The sequence below is a fragment of the Vipera berus genome, assembly GCF_964194415.1.
Source record: "Vipera berus genome assembly, chromosome: 7".
NCBI classification, from domain to species: Eukaryota; Metazoa; Chordata; class Lepidosauria; order Squamata; family Viperidae; genus Vipera; species Vipera berus.
Window position 1 is genome coordinate 54,528,264 of NC_138209.1, and position 19,889 is coordinate 54,548,152.

The window sequence follows — 19,889 nt, forward strand, 5'->3', positions numbered from 1 at the left end:
ACCCTAAATGGGCCAGAAACCACCCCAGAGAGGTGGCAATGAAGGAAGTCCCAGGGACCTCAGAGAGATGGCGGTCGACCCTATCAGTCCAGGAGAAGCCTTCCAGAAACCAACAGGAGAAAGGCTAGCCTAACTCCAGAGTCTAGCCCAAACTGTGAGCAACCGAAGACAAAAGCACTATTTTAAGCTGATTGTAAACAGCTGTTGTGATTTCAGCCTGTGCTCCCAGCAGCTGAGTCTGATGAATCTGAGGAGGAGGGGTTTGGAGAGCCTTTGGTGTCAGAGGGAGGCTCTGATGCACTGTAGGACTCTCAGCCTGGCTCCTCCAGTCATGTTCCTCATGAGGCTCAGCTGTGTGAGTACGAGGTGTCGGACTCAGAAGAGTCACAGCTGAATCTGTTCAGAGATGCTAGAAGCAGAAGGCAATCCAGCAGAGCAGAGCAGAGCAAATCAATGAGGCAACTCAGTGAGAGGAGGAGAAGGCAGTGAGAAGCCACGCCTTGGGACTGATAATAAAAGGGGAAGGTGTGAGCAGGGCTGGTTGCTGAAGGCAACCATTTGGAGACATTCTAAGGGAATCCCGGTCTGTTCTTGATACTTCTGTTTAACTTTTGTTTGTTGAATCTTGTTTGATATTTTGATTCATTTATTGAAGGAAATATTCTGTTGCTTTTTTGTTTGAACTGTAAATAAATTTGGGTTGGGTTTTTCCAGCCTATTGACTGTAAAATGGAAAAAGGGGTTGTCCCTGACACACAAACAGGGCCGGTCATAGGCTGGAACAGAACAACAGTGTGCTTGAATCTGGGTAAGAATATTGATTTTCTCTATCCTACCTATCAATTTTCCTAAAGGGGAGAAATTCCCAAGAAGCAAAAAAAAAAACAACCCTCAGAGAGTGAAGAAGGGTTTTTTTGCCCCACCCTTTTGCTAATGGAAGCGGCGAATTGAACCTTTCATAGGGGAATAAAATCTGAAAAATGAACCAGTTCTGACACCTACTGGTGGATGAGGATTATGACAGTCATGGTAAAATCCGAGAAAAAAACTAATCTCTACTTGTGACCTTCAAAGCTTTAACAATAGAGAACAGCTGTGTAGATAAAGTGAGACTTACAAACCTGAGGGAACAAAAAAAAGAACTTTTTTGAACTCTCTGGACTATAAATATTCAACTCTGACTCCAAAGCTATTTCGGGGGGGGGGGGGAAATCTGGACTTTTGGTCATCATGGAAAATCAGAGATTTATAGGAAATACTTATTAAGAAAAAATGAATATTTTTCAAGAGGAGATATATGATATGTTGCAACTAATTCAAATAACAATGATTTCAGATCACAAAGAAATTCAGAATAACTTTGAAAATATAAATCAGCTGATCTCCAATTCAATTTTATACCAAAAAAACCAACCCCTCAGGAAAACACAACAGAGAAGGAACAGACAAAACAGATGACTGAACATAAATTCAAGGATAGGGACTTAAAGATGGGATTCTACAAAACAAAGGAGTATGATTTAATCCAAGTGAATATTTTTTTACAAGAAATACTAGATTTGGAAAAGACAACTTATATTTCAAGACTACAAAACAAACTTGAGGACAAGAAAAAAGACTGGACAAAATATACTACAGAGATACCAGGGAAAACACTGGAACTGGAGAGACAAAAAGTGACAAGAGAAGCAGAGAGAAAAAGAAGGGAAAAGATTCCCAATAAAAATGAGTGGGCAAATGCCCCTAACAAAGATACTGATTTACTTTTTATATCTACACCAACATTTACGAACATACAGAAAAACCTTTTGATTCAGCAAAATACATCGATTAAGAAAGATACTGGGCAAAGGAAAAAGACTAAGGTGGAAACCAAGAAAATAGAGGATGAGAGAATACTTAAAAAAGAAACATTTGTTTGAATATGGTTAAAGAAATAGAATTTTTTTTGGAATATATATGCTATTCTAAGAGGGATAAATTCTCTAAATAATATAGAAAACCTTTTTCTCTTTTTCTTGATATGAGTAATATAAAAAAGTTGTAATGACTTAAATAAAGGAAATGTTTTAGATATTTAAATGTGACTGAATTTAAGAAAATTATAATGGTAAAAAATATTATGAATAAGAATTAAAGGACCAGATGACTAGATGTATTGAATGGAATGTTGAAAGATTAAAGATTAAATATATTCTTAATTATGGTTAAAAAGATTAAGAAATTGAGGAAATAAATATAAATTAGCCTAGGAAGGATGTGTATTTTAGGTAGTATGTTATTTCTTGTTTCTTTACTCTTGCTCTCCTTTCTTTTTTTCCTTTCTTTTTTTTCATCATTTTATCTATTTGTTAAGAAATGTAAAAGTGTGAGATGTCTTATATGGAAAAAATAGAGTTAAATTTGTAAATGTAATTAATTTTTGAGAAAATTTTCACCAATAAGAATATCTAGAATTTGGTGGGAGAAATAAACTAAAATAAGGATTGTAACAGGATGTATGATAAGGCAACCTGAATGACTGAATAGAAAAGAAATATTATACTGATATGATTATTATGTTTAGGAATATTGGGAAAAAATATATATTCAATTGTTATTTATCAAAACAATAAGAATTGTATTAACTGAATGTTTGCAAAAGAGTATATTTTGGGGAAAGTGAAAATCAACTAAAATTATTATGTGGAATATTGATTATAGAAATTAATTGTTAATGATTGTTTTACAAATGTAACCGAGACAACACACTGTTCACCAATTATCAAGTGATTTGTTTTTTAAAAAATCAATAAAATATATTAAAAAAAGAAAAAAAGAAAGAGCCCCCTTTTCCAACATGCACAAATATAAAATATGATACTGAAGTCTTGTAATTCCAAATGTATTTTTAAAGTGGATCTCCCACTTGTTCTTATAACTTGTTAAAGGAAACATCAGAAGAAATTACTTCAACAGAATTGGTTGAGAAGTATATACAGGTAGTCCTTGTTTACAGACTGATTGTTCAATACCATTTGCAGTTATGGTGATGATTAAAAAAATAACTGTATAACCCAGGGGTCTTCAAACATGGCCCTTTTATGACTTGTGGACTTCAACTCTCAGAATTCCTCAGCCAGGCACAAGTTGAAGTCCACAAGTCATAAAAGGGCCAAGTTTGAAGACCCCTGGTATAACCTCTCCTCACATTTACTATAATCTTAAACTACAACTTAGAAGTAAATCTCACCAAGTTCCATGAAATAACCCTCCTAGTAGGCTGTTTTATTATTTGAGGTCTCATTAAGAATTATTAGCATTTTAACTAAGAAAATACATTTTTTCTTAAATTTGTGTAATATTTATTGATGTCAAACCCTTATGATACTAGCTCACAATTCAAAATATGCTTGTACAGATTTATAAATACAAATAAAAAGAAGCAAATTACTACTAGTTAAGCTAAAAATAGCAATTAAGCTAAACAAGTAACATTGACAATTAGGCAAGGATTCAATTACTTAGATCCAGAGCATCAGGACAGTTATATATGACAACCCAAATAAGTCAAATTCCTATTGCTGAATTATTACCATCTGCACAAGCTTCCATAGAAAAGTAATTATCTTTTGTGACAGAAGTTTTTATTAGCCACTAAAATTCTGAATAGCGTACTTAATAACAAAGGGAAAAAGCAATACAGGAATAGCAATTAATGTAAAATAAATGGCATGACATATTACAACACTTTTTTTCTATCTTTACAAAAAAGTATGTATTTGAGTAATTGAGTTGAGAAAAAGATTCAGATTTTTAACTATAAAATACTATAAATGTGCTTCATATAAGGAATACAATGTTTTTCTTTTGTAACAGAGTACTATTGTACCATCGGACTACATTATTTTCAGCAGATCTAACAGAAATAGCCTTCCACAACCTTCTGAGTGGAAGCTGAGCTCATTTTGAATCAAAATTGCTTAATATAACCTAAGTGAGATCCATTAACTAGAAAAAAATATCTTGGTTTCTGGACAGTTAACTATTTTCAGTCCTTCACAAGGGCTCAGCCATAGACAGGGTTCCTGTTCAAGAATCAACAACACAAAAATAAAACCTCTAGTGTACATGCAAGCAATGCTTAAACTAACAACATTTTCTTGTATTCCCCAACATTTATTTATCTATTCTCTATGGTATGCAAATTATTTAAACCCTTATTGCAAACTCAACCCATTTTCACTTACTCTACACTCCTAATTATTTTCCTTTGTATCACATAGATTCTACTCAATGAGATCTCTGATATTGTTTTAAAAAGCACTGAGGTTTTGCTCACATATCATTTTTTGAGGAAAGTCTGACTTTTGCCTTTTATCTTACCTCACTGTTGTAAAAGTAACATGAATCTAAGCATCACATCTGCTGGCAAAAGTCAAAAACCTTCTCAAGGTTACCTTACCTATCGTAATACACAAGGCAAAACTAACATATCCTATTTCCTTTGAGAATAGAAAGTCAATTATAGACACAAAAATGTCACTAATTTCTCTTCCTTTTTCTATCTTGCTTTACTCATTCAGTACTGCACATCTGAACTATCATTATAATGCACTGTTAATACTTTTTTCAGTGCATTTCTATTCATTACACATTAATAGCATCTACAAACTGCAAAGGCACAGCATATTTATTTTTGCAAAATTTCACTCAAGTTAACACTTGTGAATAGGATGATTCAAAACAGTGTTACCCACAATGTAATAAGAAATGGTTATAGTGAAGGTGATTTGTATATGCAGACTGCATTTGTCTTTACAAACTCTTAATTTGTTAAACTAAACAAAGATGTTGCTGGGTTCTTTTGCACACAGAAGTGTCTGTCTTGCGCACAGTGACATAGATTATCATTGATCAATACAGTGGCATTCAGTGTTTTCAGTTTGAATGGAAATGGTATATCTGTAGCTAATACTTAAAGATCATCACTTTCTACCAATCCAGATTGCAATGTCAGATGTCCTGGGTTTGCTTCTGGCTGAAATGCAGCTTTGATGTCTAGTCCTTGGTCAGAAAGTGCTGCATACCGACTGGCTGAGGGACGTACTTTCTTTGGCTTAGTGATTTGGGACTGTTGTTGCCACTGAGCTGGAAGAAAGAGAAAGAGAGAAACAGTTTATCAATACCTCAAAACACAAAAAATGGAGAAAATTGATGGGCCATTTTATCTCTTTTGAGGGGAAAAGGACCAATCATTCACTTTAATTAAAGAATCATCACAAAATTATCTAAAATAAAATTGCTGAAGATATATTAATATTGCAATTACCAACCAGGAAATCAAATTACCAAATCCACTGGAGATGTGTGTATAAGAAAGGTAGGGAGAAGTGCTGCCCTATATACAGTCACTATCATAAATTGTTCTTTGGTCCTCTTTCAGTGAGATCTGTTCCCCTTCTTTGCCTCATATTCACTTGGTTATTTTCTGCTAATTTCTCTTTTCAATATTTTATTATTTTTTATAGTCACAAATGCTTAATATTTTATCAGCAACATATTGTCTGGGTTTCAATATTTAGCTTACTAATACATGTTAAACTCCTTTCTCTCTACCTCGTTTTTCCAGCCATTGATAAAATGTATCCCGTGTTCTAAAATATTCTGAGTCTTCTTTCTCTTTCATTTTCAGTGTCAATCTGTCCATTTCTGCATAATCTAAAATTTTCTTTTTTTTATAGAAAAGTTTTACAGTACATTTTAAGTATACTCCCTCCCTCCCCCTCCCCCCCACATCCCCACCCTCCCCCCTTCCCCCCGACTTCCCAGAGTTGAAAGCAGGGTATTGCCTCTAACAAGCTAACCGTGAATACACTTTAAATTCTATCGCACTTTAATTCCCCTTATACATAGGTAAATAATAGTACATCATATAATTCTAATATTCATTCATATGCTAGGTGAAATTTTTTAGTCCCATATTTATTCTGAATATATTCAATCCATCTTCTCCATTCCGAAATATATCTCTGTTGAAATTGTTCTTTCAGGTATGCTGAAATTTTTGCCATTTCTGCCAAGTTTGAAACTTTTAAAGTCCACTCTTCTATAGTAGGCAGTTCCTCAATCAATTCAGTTTCGATAACAGTACAATCAGTAATAATACCCAATAAGAATAACTGTGGGGTAAACCTTATCTTTTTCTTAAATATCTTCTGCATATTCCACCAAATTTTAATCCAAAAACTTTAACTTTTACCACCACATATGGTAATAGGTTGCATCCTCACAACCACACCTCCAGCATTTAGGCTGATAATTTGGATACATACATGCTAATTTTTTAGGATCTAAGTGCCACCTATAAAACATTTTATAAAAATTCTCTCTTAAATTTTGAGCCTGAGTAAATTTTACATTTCTGACTCAAATTTTTCCCCAAACATCCATCGTTATTGGCTCTTGAATATTCTGGGCCCATTTTATCATACAATCTTTGACAAGTTCCGTTTCTGAATCTATTTCTATCAATGCATTATATATCCTTCTTATATGCGCTTTACTTTGATCTCTAATTTGTTTTACCAAATTTTCATCTGTTGTTGTAATACCAGTTTTCTGATCTTCTTTCCATCTAGCTTGTATCTGACCATACTGAAACCAAGTTTGTACTATTTTCCCTTCTTTTAAAATATTAAATGGCTTTAATTGCCATACATTCCTCTCCAGTCTAAGAATATCTTTATATGTAGTCTCATCATGTTTAAATCCCAGACTTATATTTTCTATTGCATGCTTAGGTATTGCCCAAATTGGTATTTTATAATTTAACTTATATCGATATTTTTTCCAAACTCGCAACAGGGCGTACCTTAATATATGTGTCTTAAAGATATTATCCACCTTTTTATCATACAATAAATATGCATCCCAACCATATAATAAATCATGTCCCTCAATATTCAACAATCTTCCTTCTGTTAAATTAAACCAATTACTAATTGATGATAAAAACCCAGCTTCATAATATAATTTAAAGTTGGGCAATTTAAGACCACCTCTTCCACGTATATCTTGCATTATCTTGAGTTTTACTCTTGGTCTTTTCCCTGCCCAAATAAATTTATTAATACCTTTCCGCCATTCTTCCAAATTTGAATCTTTTTTAAGTATACAGTAGGTATCATTTTAAACAAAAATAAAAATTTTGGTAAAACATTCATTTTAACTGCTGCAATTCTTCCCAATAAAGACAATTGTAGTTTCCTCCAACTATCTAATTCTTTTTGTCTTCTTAACCATAACAATTCATAATTATTTTTATATAATTTCACATTTGAGTCTGTAAGATATACCCCCAAATATTTAATCTTTTTAGCTATTTCAAATCCTGTTAATTTTTCTAAAACTACCTTTTGTTCCATAGTCATATTTTTAGACAAAATTTTAGTTTTTTGTCTATTAACCTTAAATCCAGAAACTTGCCCATATTGTGAAATTATTTCCATTAAATCTTTAACCGAATGAGTCGGTTGAGCTAATGTAATAACCAAGTCATCTGCAAACGCTCTCACTCTATAATCTTGATCTTTAATTTTAATTCCCTTTATTTTATTTGAGTCATGTATCTTAATCAATAATATTTCCAATGTTAAAACAAACAGTAATGGTGACAATGGACATCCCTGTCTTGTACCCTTTTCAATTTTACAAGCTTCTGTTAAACTACCATTAATTATTATTTGAGCTGTTTGTTTCTGATATATTGCCCTAATAGGTTGTAAAAACTTATCGCCAAACTCCATCTTCTCTAAAACTTTAAATAAAAATTGCCAATTCAATTGATCAAACGCCTTTTCAGCATCCAAGAAAATAAGCACTGCAGGGACTTAATTATTTCTTTCCAAATATTCTAATAGGTTTACAATATGTCTCACATTACTCTTCATTTGTCTACCACTTATAAATCCTGTTTGATCACTATAAATCATTTGCTGCATGACCTTCATTAATCTATTTGCTAAAATCTTTGCAAATATCTTATAATCTGTATTTAAGAGCGATATAGGTCTATAATTTTTTGGTTGGGTAAGATCTTGATCTTCCTTCGGAATCAACGATATGAATGCTGTTCTCTATGATGGAGGCACTTCCCCTCCAGATTGAATTGTCCTAAATAATTCTTTTAAAGGCTCCACCAACTCTAATTGTAAATTTTTATAATAAATGGCTGTCAAACCGTCTGTTCCAGGTGATTTACCCACTTTTAATTGTTTAATTGCTAAAATAATTTCTTCAGCAGTTATCGGTTGGTTCATCCCTTCCCTTTGCTCCTGTGTAAGTATAGGGATATTCACTTCTTGTAAATACCTATCTATATCTAAACCTTGAGTTATCCCTTGCATATAATTTAGAATAAAATTCACTAAAAGCCTTTTTAATAAGATTTTGCTGAAACACCTCTTTACCCTTATATTCTATCTTATCTATGTTATGTGATTTTTGTTTTTTCCTTAACAAATAAACTAACCATCTACCTGGCTTATTAGCATTATAAAAAGTATTATGTTTGACATATCGTAAATTGGTTGCCACCTGATCTGCCTCAGCATATCAAACTGCCCTCTTAGCAAATTAATTGCTTCTTTCAGCCTTTTGTTAGATGAATCCAAAATAAAAGCCCTCTTTCATCTTTATTTCCTCCTCTAATTCTTTACGCTTATATTCCAATCTACGTCTATATTTATTATTCAAATATATTAACACTCCTCCCATATAAGCTTTACTTGCATCCCAAACCATTTCAATGGGTGTACCCTTATGCATATTTATAACAAAAAAATCTTTCATTTGTTTTTTACATTCTTCCAAATTTTCTTCATATCTAAACAAATTTTCATTTAACCTCCAAGATCTCCTATCTCCCTTCCCCTTGTCCAATTCCATCCATACTGGACTGTGGTCTGATAAGGTTCTTGGACATATCTTGATCTTCTTAACCCTAGGAAAAATATCATTAGTAATTAATACAAAATCAATACTGGAAAAGGATTGATGTCTATCTGAAAAAAAGTAAAATCTCTTTCATCCATGTTTCATTCTCTCCAAACATCTCTCAGTTCCAAATCGTCTGTCATGTCAAAAAAGGATTTAGGCAATCTAGCATGATTTGGAGTACTTTTAAAAGGTCCTTTTTTATCTTTTTGTGTATCCAGCACTCCATTCCAGTCTCCCATTAAAATACACGATTTATAATCCCATTGAATTATTTTGTTATGTAGAAGTTTATAAAATTCTCCTTGCTGTTGATTAGGTGCATATAGTCCAATTAAAAGTATTTTCTTTCCTTCTATTAAGAGTTCAATTATAACATATTGTTATGTTTTTAGCCAATTAGCCAATCTAATTATGTTAATTAGAATGGCTGTCAGATTCTTCTTCACATAAATAACTACCCCATTTTTCTTTTCTGGAGCAGATGCAATAAACTGTATACCCAATCTAGAGTTTATCAAATATTTTTGATCAGCTACACGAATATGCATTTCCTGCAAGCATATAATATCATTTTTAAATTGTTTCAGGTACTGAAATATTTTCTTTCTCTTTTGCGGTGAATTTAAACCATTAACATTCCATGTCAGAAACTTTGTCGCCATCTTTTGCGACTTGAAGCTTTTGGAGCGTGTCTTGCAGATTCACAAACATCTGCTTCTTTGGTCTCGCTCCTCCCACTGCTTCTGTATTAGTAGATTCTTGAGTTGTAATTGTAGAATATTGTTTCTGTTGTTGTTGTTGTTGTTCCTTGCATCTAGTCGCAGCTCGTGTCACTCTTTGAGCCCTTGGATCTTCTAATGGGACTAAGGACTGCGCAATTTCCAAAGTTTGCTGTACTGATTTCTTCATCTCCCTGTGTACCTTCCAATTATGTGTCGCACATCTTTTTCCTCTCTCCTTTTAATTTCTGGGGATGGTGGTGAGCCTGCCTTCAGTATATTACAATAAAAGTCTCGTGCCTTAAGAACTGTATTAAGACGATACCTTGTACCAACATAATTCACCACTATCCCGGTTGGTATCTCCCATCTAAACTGAATCTGTTGTTTTTTAAATTCATCTGCCAGAAAAACAAATTCTTTCCTTCTTCTTAAAATTTCTGGTGGAATTTCTTTCAGAATTAAAACCTCTTGATCAGCCACTTTAAATCTGTTGTTATAAAAAGCTTGAATAATAGCATTTCTGATCGTTCTCTTTGTAAAATAAACAACCACATCCCTTGGCAATTTTCTTTGCCTAGCAATCCAAGAGTTGACGCGAATTATTTTATCTATTTCCAATATAACATCTTCAACTCGCCAACCCAAAATAGGTGCCACAGCTTTTGCCACTATTTCTTCCAAATTTTCTTGTGGATTTTCTTTCAGACCTCTAATCCTCAAAGCAAACTCCATGTCCCTATATTGTATTATCACCATCTCATCATCAATTTTTTCCCATTTTATTCTCAGCTTCACTGACTTTAGCTTCCAATATCAAATTATTTTGATTAACTTCTTCCACACGATCATCCAGATTCTCAATACAGACTGTCAGTCCCTGAAATGCCAGCAAAATATCCTCTCATATTTATTTTTCTCATTAATAAGCTCTGCCACTTGCTCAGATATTTGCTCAGATTGAAGTTTTAGAACATTTTGTAAATCTTTCAATGTTAATGTGGGTGCAGATGCTACAGGGGGTGGCATCAGTGATTGAAGTCCAGATTGTTGAACTGGTGATGCCCCTGTACTTTTAGAGATGGAAACTCTAGGTGGTTTGGAAGCCATTTTAACACCCAATTAACTTTCGTTTCTCACTTTCACTTTTCTGCACTAATTGCAACTTTGTTGCTTCACTGTCAAATAGCCAAGTCTCTTAAATCACCTTTAAGCCAACTTCAAATATTTTAAACAAAGTCTTTTACAACTTTTAAAAATCCACTTTCTGTCTTCCCCCTTGCTTTTATTATATTTTCCTTATTCTTTTGTACTTCACGCTTTCTCTCAGAAGTTATTCCGGCGCCATCTTCCTCCCCTTCTTTTAAGTTAAACCGGAGTCAAAGATCATATACTTGCTGTTTCTGTATTCTCCCACTCAGCTCTGCCTGCATCCAAATAATCCAAAATACAATGTTGAAAGCAGGAATGGTTGCAGCGTCCTGTTCTGTTTCAAAGCCTTGAAACAGAAGAGTCCCGAGTCCAGAGTTAATTCAGGCTCTGATGGAGCTCTCACCCTTCAACCCCCAGATTAGGTTCTGGGGGTCTAGGGGAGCTCTACCTCTTACCTGAATACTTACCCCCCCTCTTCTCCTGAAGGGGGGATTCCCAAACCGCGAAACAGCTGATCGTCACTGTTTTCACGGTTTAAACGGAACAGCAGGGCTGATGGTCAAAAATGACCGCCATCGACTGAGCCTTGCCACCCAGAAGTTCTAAAATTTTCTTTATTATCTCTTCCTCCGCTGGCAATTCTTCCTCTTTCCAATGTTGAGCAAACACATATGATTGTACACATGATTGTGTATTGTCCAACCCATCTACTACGATAATTAAGTTCGCAGATGATACCATCGTAGTGGGTCTTATTATAGGTGGAGATGAGACAGCATACAGGGGGGAGGTACAAAAACTATCCATATGGAGTTTCAACAACAACTTGCACCTCTACATCGGCAAGACAAAAGATATGGTGCTAGACTTCCGGAGGAAAAAAGAGGAACCTGCCCTACTTTATATCCGGGGGGGGGGCTGTGTGGAGAGAGTTTCCTGCTTTAAATTTTTGAGAGTCTACCTCTGTGAAGATCTTACCTGGAAAGTTAGTACAACCCAGGTGGCCAGAAAGGCCCAACAGAGACTCCACTTCCTCAGGGTCTTGTGGAAGAACAGAGTAGAACAACGGCCAATGACCCTCTTTTACTGGTCTACTATAGAGAGCATCCTCTCGTACTGTATTGTGGTTTTGGTATGCTGGTCTGACAGCCGCAGACAGGAAAGTATTACAGAGGGTGTTGAGCACAGCACATGACATTGTGGGCTGTCCCCTGACACCACTGGATGACATCGCCAGGGCTCGCTGCCTTGGAAGAGTGAGGAAAATTCTCAGGGATGACTCACACCCTGGTCGGTATCTCTTTACTCTCCTACCATCGGGTAGGAGATATAGGAGTATAGCCAGCCGCACTAACAGGCTGAAGAACAGCTTTTAACCATGGGCTGTTAGGCTCTTGAACGGGAAATAATTTTATAAACTTTATGTATGATTGACTTGCGAGGCTGATGTGTTGTGCAATTAGCTCACATGGTGTAATAAGATGGAGGGTTTGTTGTCACTGTGAGTTGGGGGGGCACAAAGGGAGGCTCAGCCAATCTCAATGTATACATGGTTGTACTTTGACAATAAAAGTTCATTCATTCAATTCTTGCTGCAGTTAACACATGCAACATTAAGTATACAAATTCCTTCTCATAATTTCCTACAATTATACCTAACAAAAATAATTCTGGCTTAAAATCTATGTGTTTTTTAGTTATTTTCTCTAACCATATATGTATTCTTGACCAAAAACGTTTGGCTTTAGGACATGTCCACTAAAGATGATAATCTGTGCCTGGTTTTTGTCTACATTTCCAACAATTACTAGACATATTTTTAAATATTTTCACTAACCTCACAGGTGTTGAGTGCTATATGTAAAACATTTTATATAGATTTTCTTTGTAAGCCGCCACTTTTGTTATTTTAGAATTTCTTTCCCAAAGGCTTTGCCAGTTTTCTAACTCTGTTATGCCCCAATTTTTTTGCCCATATTATCATTGTTTCTTTAACTTGTTCCTCTTCCATCTTTAAACTTAACATATACTTCTATAGTTTCTTAATCAATTTTTCATCTGATGTCAAAAATATATAATTAAATTCTGTCTGTCATTGTAAAATCCAGATGTTTTAACAGCTTTTTTGTATCTCATTTGAATTTGCAGGTGTGGCCACCATGATAAATTACCGGTAATGCCCTGTTCTTCCAATTCTTGTCTGGTTTTTAGTTTCCCTTCAGATTTAAAAATGTCTTTAATTTTCTCAGTTAATTAAGTTTGAGTGAACAAATACTTCCATTGTTACTTTTTCCCATTTTAGAAGTAGTGCGTTTCTTATATAGTGGTTCTGAAAGTATCTATGTATTTTATTATTCCCATACCATAAGAAGGCATGCCATCTGAGTTGTAAGTCATGCCCCTCTAGGTATAGTAATCTTTTATGTCTAAGAGTTATCCATTCTTTTAACCAAGTTAATACAGATGCTTGATAATATAAGGCCCAATCTGGCAGCCCAAATCCTCCATTTTCTTTTGCTTCTAGTAGCATTTTCAATCTAATTCTAGCTTTTTTTCCTTGCCAAATAAATTTCAAAGTGTATTTAATTCATCAAAAAAACCTCCCCAGTTTTATAGATATTGTTTGAAATAAAAAGAATAGTTTTGGTAAAATATTCATCTTCACTGGGCCATTTTTTCAGCAGGTAAGTTTAATTTACGTTTTATTATTTCCATTTGCTTTTTAAGTGTTTTCTTTTGTGGAACTCTTTGTAGTTCAAATTCTAATTCTAATTTCAAAAATTCCTTCTTTAACATCATTTATTTTTTATTTGTTCTTTGTTCTTTTTCAACATGTAAGTTATAGCTAGCCATCTAAAGCACGGCTTTTTACCAATTGTACCACTTTTAGAATATGGCAATATTTGAGTACCACTAGTAGCCTAGCAAGGTGTCAAAACCTTGATGACAAAAAAACCTGGGAAAAAGTGATTAAAGTACAGGTAATCCTTAACTTACAACAGTTTGCTTAGTGTTCTGTACCAGCCTGCTACCGGCCCTGCAGAAAAGGCAACCCCTTTATAAACGGCAAGAGGCTGGAATTACGTCTGCCACATTTATTACTACAAAAAACAAACAAGACACGAACCAAGATACAGGAGCTTTGAAACACTATCTGAGCGGTTGCTTTCAGCAAACCAGCCCTCCCCACACATTCCCTTTATAAAGAGTTCAGGGCGTGGCCTCTCTCTGCCTCCTTCCGAGAAGCCCCACAGCCTTCCTCTGTTTACTCCTACTTGACTGCCTCCTGCGTCGGGCGTCCTTGAACAGGGCCAGCTGTGGGTCATCTTCATCCACACTGTCAGGCTCACACAGCTGGGTCTCCATGGTGACCAAGTGGGAGGGGCCTGCCTGAGGGCTATCATCAGCAAGATCTTCAACCCCCTCAGCAAGGTCTTCAACACCCCCCTCCTCCTCTGAGTCGTCCGACTCAACTGCCGAACCCACAGGCTGACCCTGAATCACAACACTATCCCGCACCGCAGGGCCCTTCCCCCGGGTCTGCCGATCCGGATGCGGTCGGGATGGAAATTGTTCATGAAAAGCGGTCACCAACGCAGGGGCATGAACGGCGGTCGTGTCTTCCCAGGTGAAGTCCTCTGGTCCGTAACCTTTCCATTCAATCAGGTACTGGAAACGACCTTTCATCCAACGGGAATCCCTGATGCTGGCGACCTCGTACTCGGGGGTGCTGCCTCCATCACGAGGTCCTGATGGGGGAGGTTCCGCTCAGCGGAGTGGACAGGCCGGTTGCTCGGGGACCAACAGAGACCGATGAAAGACTGGGTGCACGCGCAGGGAACGTGGCAGAGTTAAGCGATAGGCGACCGGATTGATGACAGCCTCGACTGGGAACGGTCCTAAATATCAGTGATCTAACTTTCTCACCGGCCGTGTTGACGGTAGGTTCCTGGTGGACAACCAGACCCGATCTCCCACCGATAGTGGAGGTGTATCCCGTCTTGACCGATCAGCAAACCTTTTGTAATCGGCCTTGGCCTTCTCTAACTGACGTCACACCAATCGATGGATCGCCTGTAACTCTGCCATGAAGTCGTTCGCTGCCGGCTCCGGTGAGTCCACGGGAGAAAGGGGAAAAAACCGGGGGTAATATCCCACATTGGCCAAGAACGGTGTCATCTGTGTGGAGGTGTGCTGCGAATTGTTAAATGCAAACTCAGCTATGGCCAGATAGTCCACCCAATTGTTTTGCTGCAGATTGACGTAGCAGCGCAGATATTGTTCCAAGATACCAATGACCTTCTCGGTTCCCCCGTCAGTTTGAGGATGATGCGCGGACGAGAGGCAAATCTTGATATCCAACGCATGCATCAACTCCTGCCAGAAGCGGGCTGTAAACTGGGTCCCCCTATCAGAGACGACTCTATCAGGGAGGCCGTGCAGCCGAAACACCTGCTGAATGAACATACGACTAGTGGCGCGGGCTGACGGTAAGCCGCGACAGGGGATGAAGTGCGCCATCTTGGTCAGCATGTCCACCACCACATACACTGTCGTAAAACCAGAGGATGGGGGTAACTCCATCAGAATGTCCATGGACACAGCCCCCCAGGGTCTTTTGGGTGTTGGCAAAGGCTGCAGTAATCTAGGCGGGGCCCCTGTTGCTGACTTGGCCTGCCTGCATGGGATGCAGGAGGTAACATAGGACTGGACGTCGTGTTGGACTCGGGGCCACCAGAAGGTACAGGAGACCAGGTTCAGGGTCTTGAACAGGCCAAAATGCCCCGCCGCCGGGTTATCGTGACACTGGCTGAGGATGAGTCCCCTGAGTGGCCCTCCCGGAATGTAGAGCCGGTCACGATAATACAAGAGTCCATCCATGACCGTCCAAGGAGAATCTGGCCCCACCTCCTCCTTCCGCTGAGCCACCCACACCTCCTGCTGCTGTGCCTCCCGGATCCGAGCCCGTATATCAACCGGCTCCCGCACCGCAGCAAAAGACTCGACGGGGATCACTGTCCTGGGCAGAAGCTTGTCTTCCACTCGGGAATATTCGGGCTTCCTGGACAGAGCATCCGCTCTTTGATTGTGCCCGCTAGGTATGTACCGAACCCGGAAGTCAAACCTCGCAAAGAAAAGAGACCACCGGATCTGGCGTTGGTTCAAATTCCGAGCGGTCTGCAGGCTTTCCAAATTCTTATGGTCCGTCTGGACCTCGATTTGATGCCGCGCTCCCTCCAGATGATGCCTCCAGGCCTTGAACGCCGCTTTGATGGCCAGCAGCTCCTTCTCCCAGATTGTATAATTGTGCTCCGAAGGGTTCAGTTTTCGTGAATGGTACGCGCAAGGGAAGAGGGTACCGCTGGGCGTCGTTGCCTGGAGTAACACCGCCCCAATGGCAATGTCGGAGGCGTCCGCCTCCACAACAAATGGCCGTTGCGGGTCAGGATGCTTCAAGATGGGCTCCTTCATGAAGGCTTCAATCAAAGTCTGGAAAGCCTGTTGTTCTGGAGCGTTCCACTGGAACCGAGTCTTCTTCTGCAGGAGCCGGGTGAGGGGGGCTGTCAAGGCAGCAAACCCAGGGATGAAAGTTCGGTAATAGTTGGCGAACCCAAGAAGTCGCTGAACATCCTTCACGCGACGCGGGGGTTGCCAACTCTGCAAAGACTCAACCTTACTCGGCTCCATGGCGATGACCTCAGGAGAAATGCGGTGACCCAGGAAATCGATGGTCACCCGGTAGAACTGGCACTTCTCCAACTTGGCAAACAGCCGATGTTCTCGGAGTCGCTGCAGGACCTGATGGAGATGCTGATGGTGCACCTCACGCGACGGGGAGTAGATCAGGATGTCGTCCAAGTAGATCACGACAAACTGATCCAACAAATCCCGGAAAATGTCATTCATGAAATGCTGAAACACAGCGGGGGTGTTGGTCAGGCCAAACGGCATCACCGTGTACTCAAAATGTCCATAGCGAGTACCAAACGCCGTCTTCCACTCATCACCCGGCCCAACCCTGACGAGGTTGTAAGCTCCACGCAGGTCCAGTTTCGTGAAGATCTTAGCCTCCCGGAGTCAGTCCAAGAGTTCGGGGATGAGGGGCAGCGGGTAGCGGTTGCGCACCATGATGGCGTTGAGTTTCCTATAATCGCAGCAAAGCCGCAATTCGCCCGACTTCTTTTTGACGAAGAGCACGGGTGCAGACACTGGCGAGGACGAGGGCCGGATGAAACCACGAGCCAAATTCTTCTCCAGAAAGTCCCGCAATGCAGCCAACTCGGGGTCCGACATGGAGTACAAACGCCCCACTGGGAGAGGCGCATCAGGGACTAAATAAATGGGGCAGTCATAGGGCCTGTGCGGGGGTAATTGATCCGCCTCTGTCTCGCTGAACACATCAGCAAAGTTGGACAGTTCGGGAGGCAAGGAAACCCCTGGGAAACCCTCCACCTGGCCGGCACAGATATGGCGGGAGTGGTCCACACACTGCAAGCTTGGGAAGCTGACCAAGTTCTGTGACCAACAGATCTGTGGGTCATGCGCCCGGAGCCATGCCAGTCCCAGGACCACGGGGAAATGCAGATCTGAGGTGATATAGAACTGGATGGCCTCCACATGGGAACTGATGGCCATACATAATGGTTGCGTGGCGGCCGTAATAGGCCCAGACAGGAGCACTCGACCATCGATAGTCTCCACTAACATGGGCGGATCCACCGGGCACTGGGGAACAGCCCATTTGGCCACAAATGCTGAGTCCATAAAATTTGTGGTGGCCCCATAGTCAATTAAGGCATGGACTGGAATCCCCTCTGGCTTGCCAGGAAGGATCAGACGTGCCTCCAAAATCAAATGCCGTGGAGGTCCACAGGCAGCATCGGAAAGACGTTGCTCAGTGTTGTTGTGGGACGCCCGATCTATCACACCGTCTAGATTGGGCTCGGGGCGTTTCCCGACAGAAAAGTAGGGGACTTTCTCGGGGCAGGCTCGGTCACTGATGCCCGCTGTCGCTTCTTTGGGCAAAAAGCAGCCAAATGCCCAGGGTCCCCACAGTAAAAACACAACCCCCCCGATCGTCGTCTGTTCATTTCAGTCACCGATAGACGAGACCTGGCGGCACCCAGCTCCATTGGCTCCTCCCTTTGAACTGGGGGCTCACGCACAACAGGGGCTGCAGGGGTCTGTGGGGTGGCACGGCGACTCCTTCGCTGCTGCAACCGAGCATCGATCCGCAGGCAGAGATGGATCAGCCCATTCAGGTCTGAGGGAATATCCACACGGGCCAGCTCATCCAACATCTCCTCCGACAATCCATCCTGGAAGGCATCCACAAGCGCAGCCTCATTCCAGGCGGAATCCTGGCTAAGCAGCCGAAAATCGCTGATATAGCCCTGTAGGGGGCATTGACCCTGCCTCAGAGCTTTCAGGCGTCGAGCAGCAGTCTGCGTCTTAATAGGGTCCTCATACATCAGACGCATATGATCACAAAACCCCACAAAGTTGTCCAACAATGGGCTAGGTTGAGCCAGCAGAGGCGTGCCCCAACGAGCTGCATCACCCGAAAGAAGGCTTAACACAAACCCCACCTTATCCCGGTCAGTGGGGAAATCAGCTGCTCTCACGCTGATAAAGAGCTGGCATTGTCCCAGGAAAGCAGGAAACAGTTATGGAGTGCCTGTAAATTTATCCGGCATCGCAACTTGGCATTTTCTCCTGGGTGGGGGTGATGGTGGGGGTGCAGCATGAACCTGAGCTTGCAGTTGAGCCACCTGAGCTGACAGCAAAGTGAGTTGCTGGGTGAGCTGGGCATTCTCAGCACGTAGCTGCTCCATAATATTAGTAAGGGGTGGGAGGCTGAAAGCAAACTGTTCTGTACCAGCCTGCTACCAGCCCTGCAGAAAAGGCAACCCCTTTATAAACGGCAAGAGGCTGGAATTATGTCTGCCACATTTATTACTACAAAAAACAAACAAGACACGAACCAAGATACAGGAGCTTTGAAACACTATCTGAGCGGTTGCTTTCAGCAAACCAGCCCTCCCCACACATTCCCTTTATAAAGAGTTCAGGGCGTGGCCTCTCTCTGCCTCCTTCCGAGAAGCCCCACAGCCTTCCTCTGTTTACTCCTACTTGACTGCCTCCTGCGTCGGGCGTCCTTGAACAGGGCCAGCTGTGGGTCATCTTCATCCACACTGTCAGGCTCACACAGCTGGGTCTCCATGGTGACCAAGTGGGAGGGGCCTGCCTGAGGGCTATCATCAGCAAGATCTTCAACCCCCTCAGCAAGGTCTTCAACACCCCCCTCCTCCTCTGAGTCGTCCGACCCAACTGCCGAACCCACAGACTGACCCTGAATCACAACACTTAGTGACTGTTCAAAGTTACAACAGCACTGAAAAAAGTGGCTTACAATCATTTTTCACACTTATGACTGTTGCAGCATCCCCAGGGTCATGTGATTTACATTCGGATGCTTGGCAACCGATTCATATTTATGATGGTAACATTGTCCCAAGGTCACGTGATCCCCTTTTGCAACCTTCTGACAAGCAAAGTCAGTGGGGAGACCAGATTCACTTAACGACCATGTTACTAATTTAACAAATGCAGTGATTCACTTAACAACTGTGGCAAGAAAAGTCATAAAATGGGGCAAAATTCATTTAACAAATTTCTCTCCCCCTTTTATATCCTCTCCCTTTTATATCCTCTTCTCCCCCTTTTATATCTTCTCTTCTCTCCCCTTTATATCTTCTCTCCCCTTTATATCCTCATCTCTTTATATCCTCCTCTCCCCCTTTTATATCCTCTCTTCTCTCCCCTTTTATATCCTTTTCTCTTTATATCCTCCTTTCCCTTTTTATATCCTCTCCTCTCCCCTTTATATCCTCCTCTCCCCCCTTCTTATATCTTCTTCTCTCCCTTCTTTTATATCATCTATTCTTTCCTGCCTTCTTTTATATCCTTTCTCTCCTTCTTTTATATCTGCTCTTTTCTTCCCCTCTTTTATAGGCTCTGCTCTCTCTCACCCCGCCC

General features: G+C 40.1%; 1 protein-coding gene across 2 annotated transcripts in view; it reads right to left on the reverse strand.

Annotated features, from left to right (window-relative positions):
• Positions 1-253: 253 nt before the first annotated feature.
• Positions 254-19,889, reverse strand: part of PALLD (palladin, cytoskeletal associated protein) — a 445,830-nt gene continuing 426,194 nt past the window's right edge. For both annotated transcript variants that reach the window (XM_081332626.1, XM_081332627.1), the window contains one exon: positions 254-5,130. In XM_081332626.1, the coding sequence (XP_081188752.1) occupies positions 4,958-5,130 (173 nt within the window). In that variant the 3' untranslated portion in view covers positions 254-4,957. The remainder of the gene's footprint in view (positions 5,131-19,889) is intronic.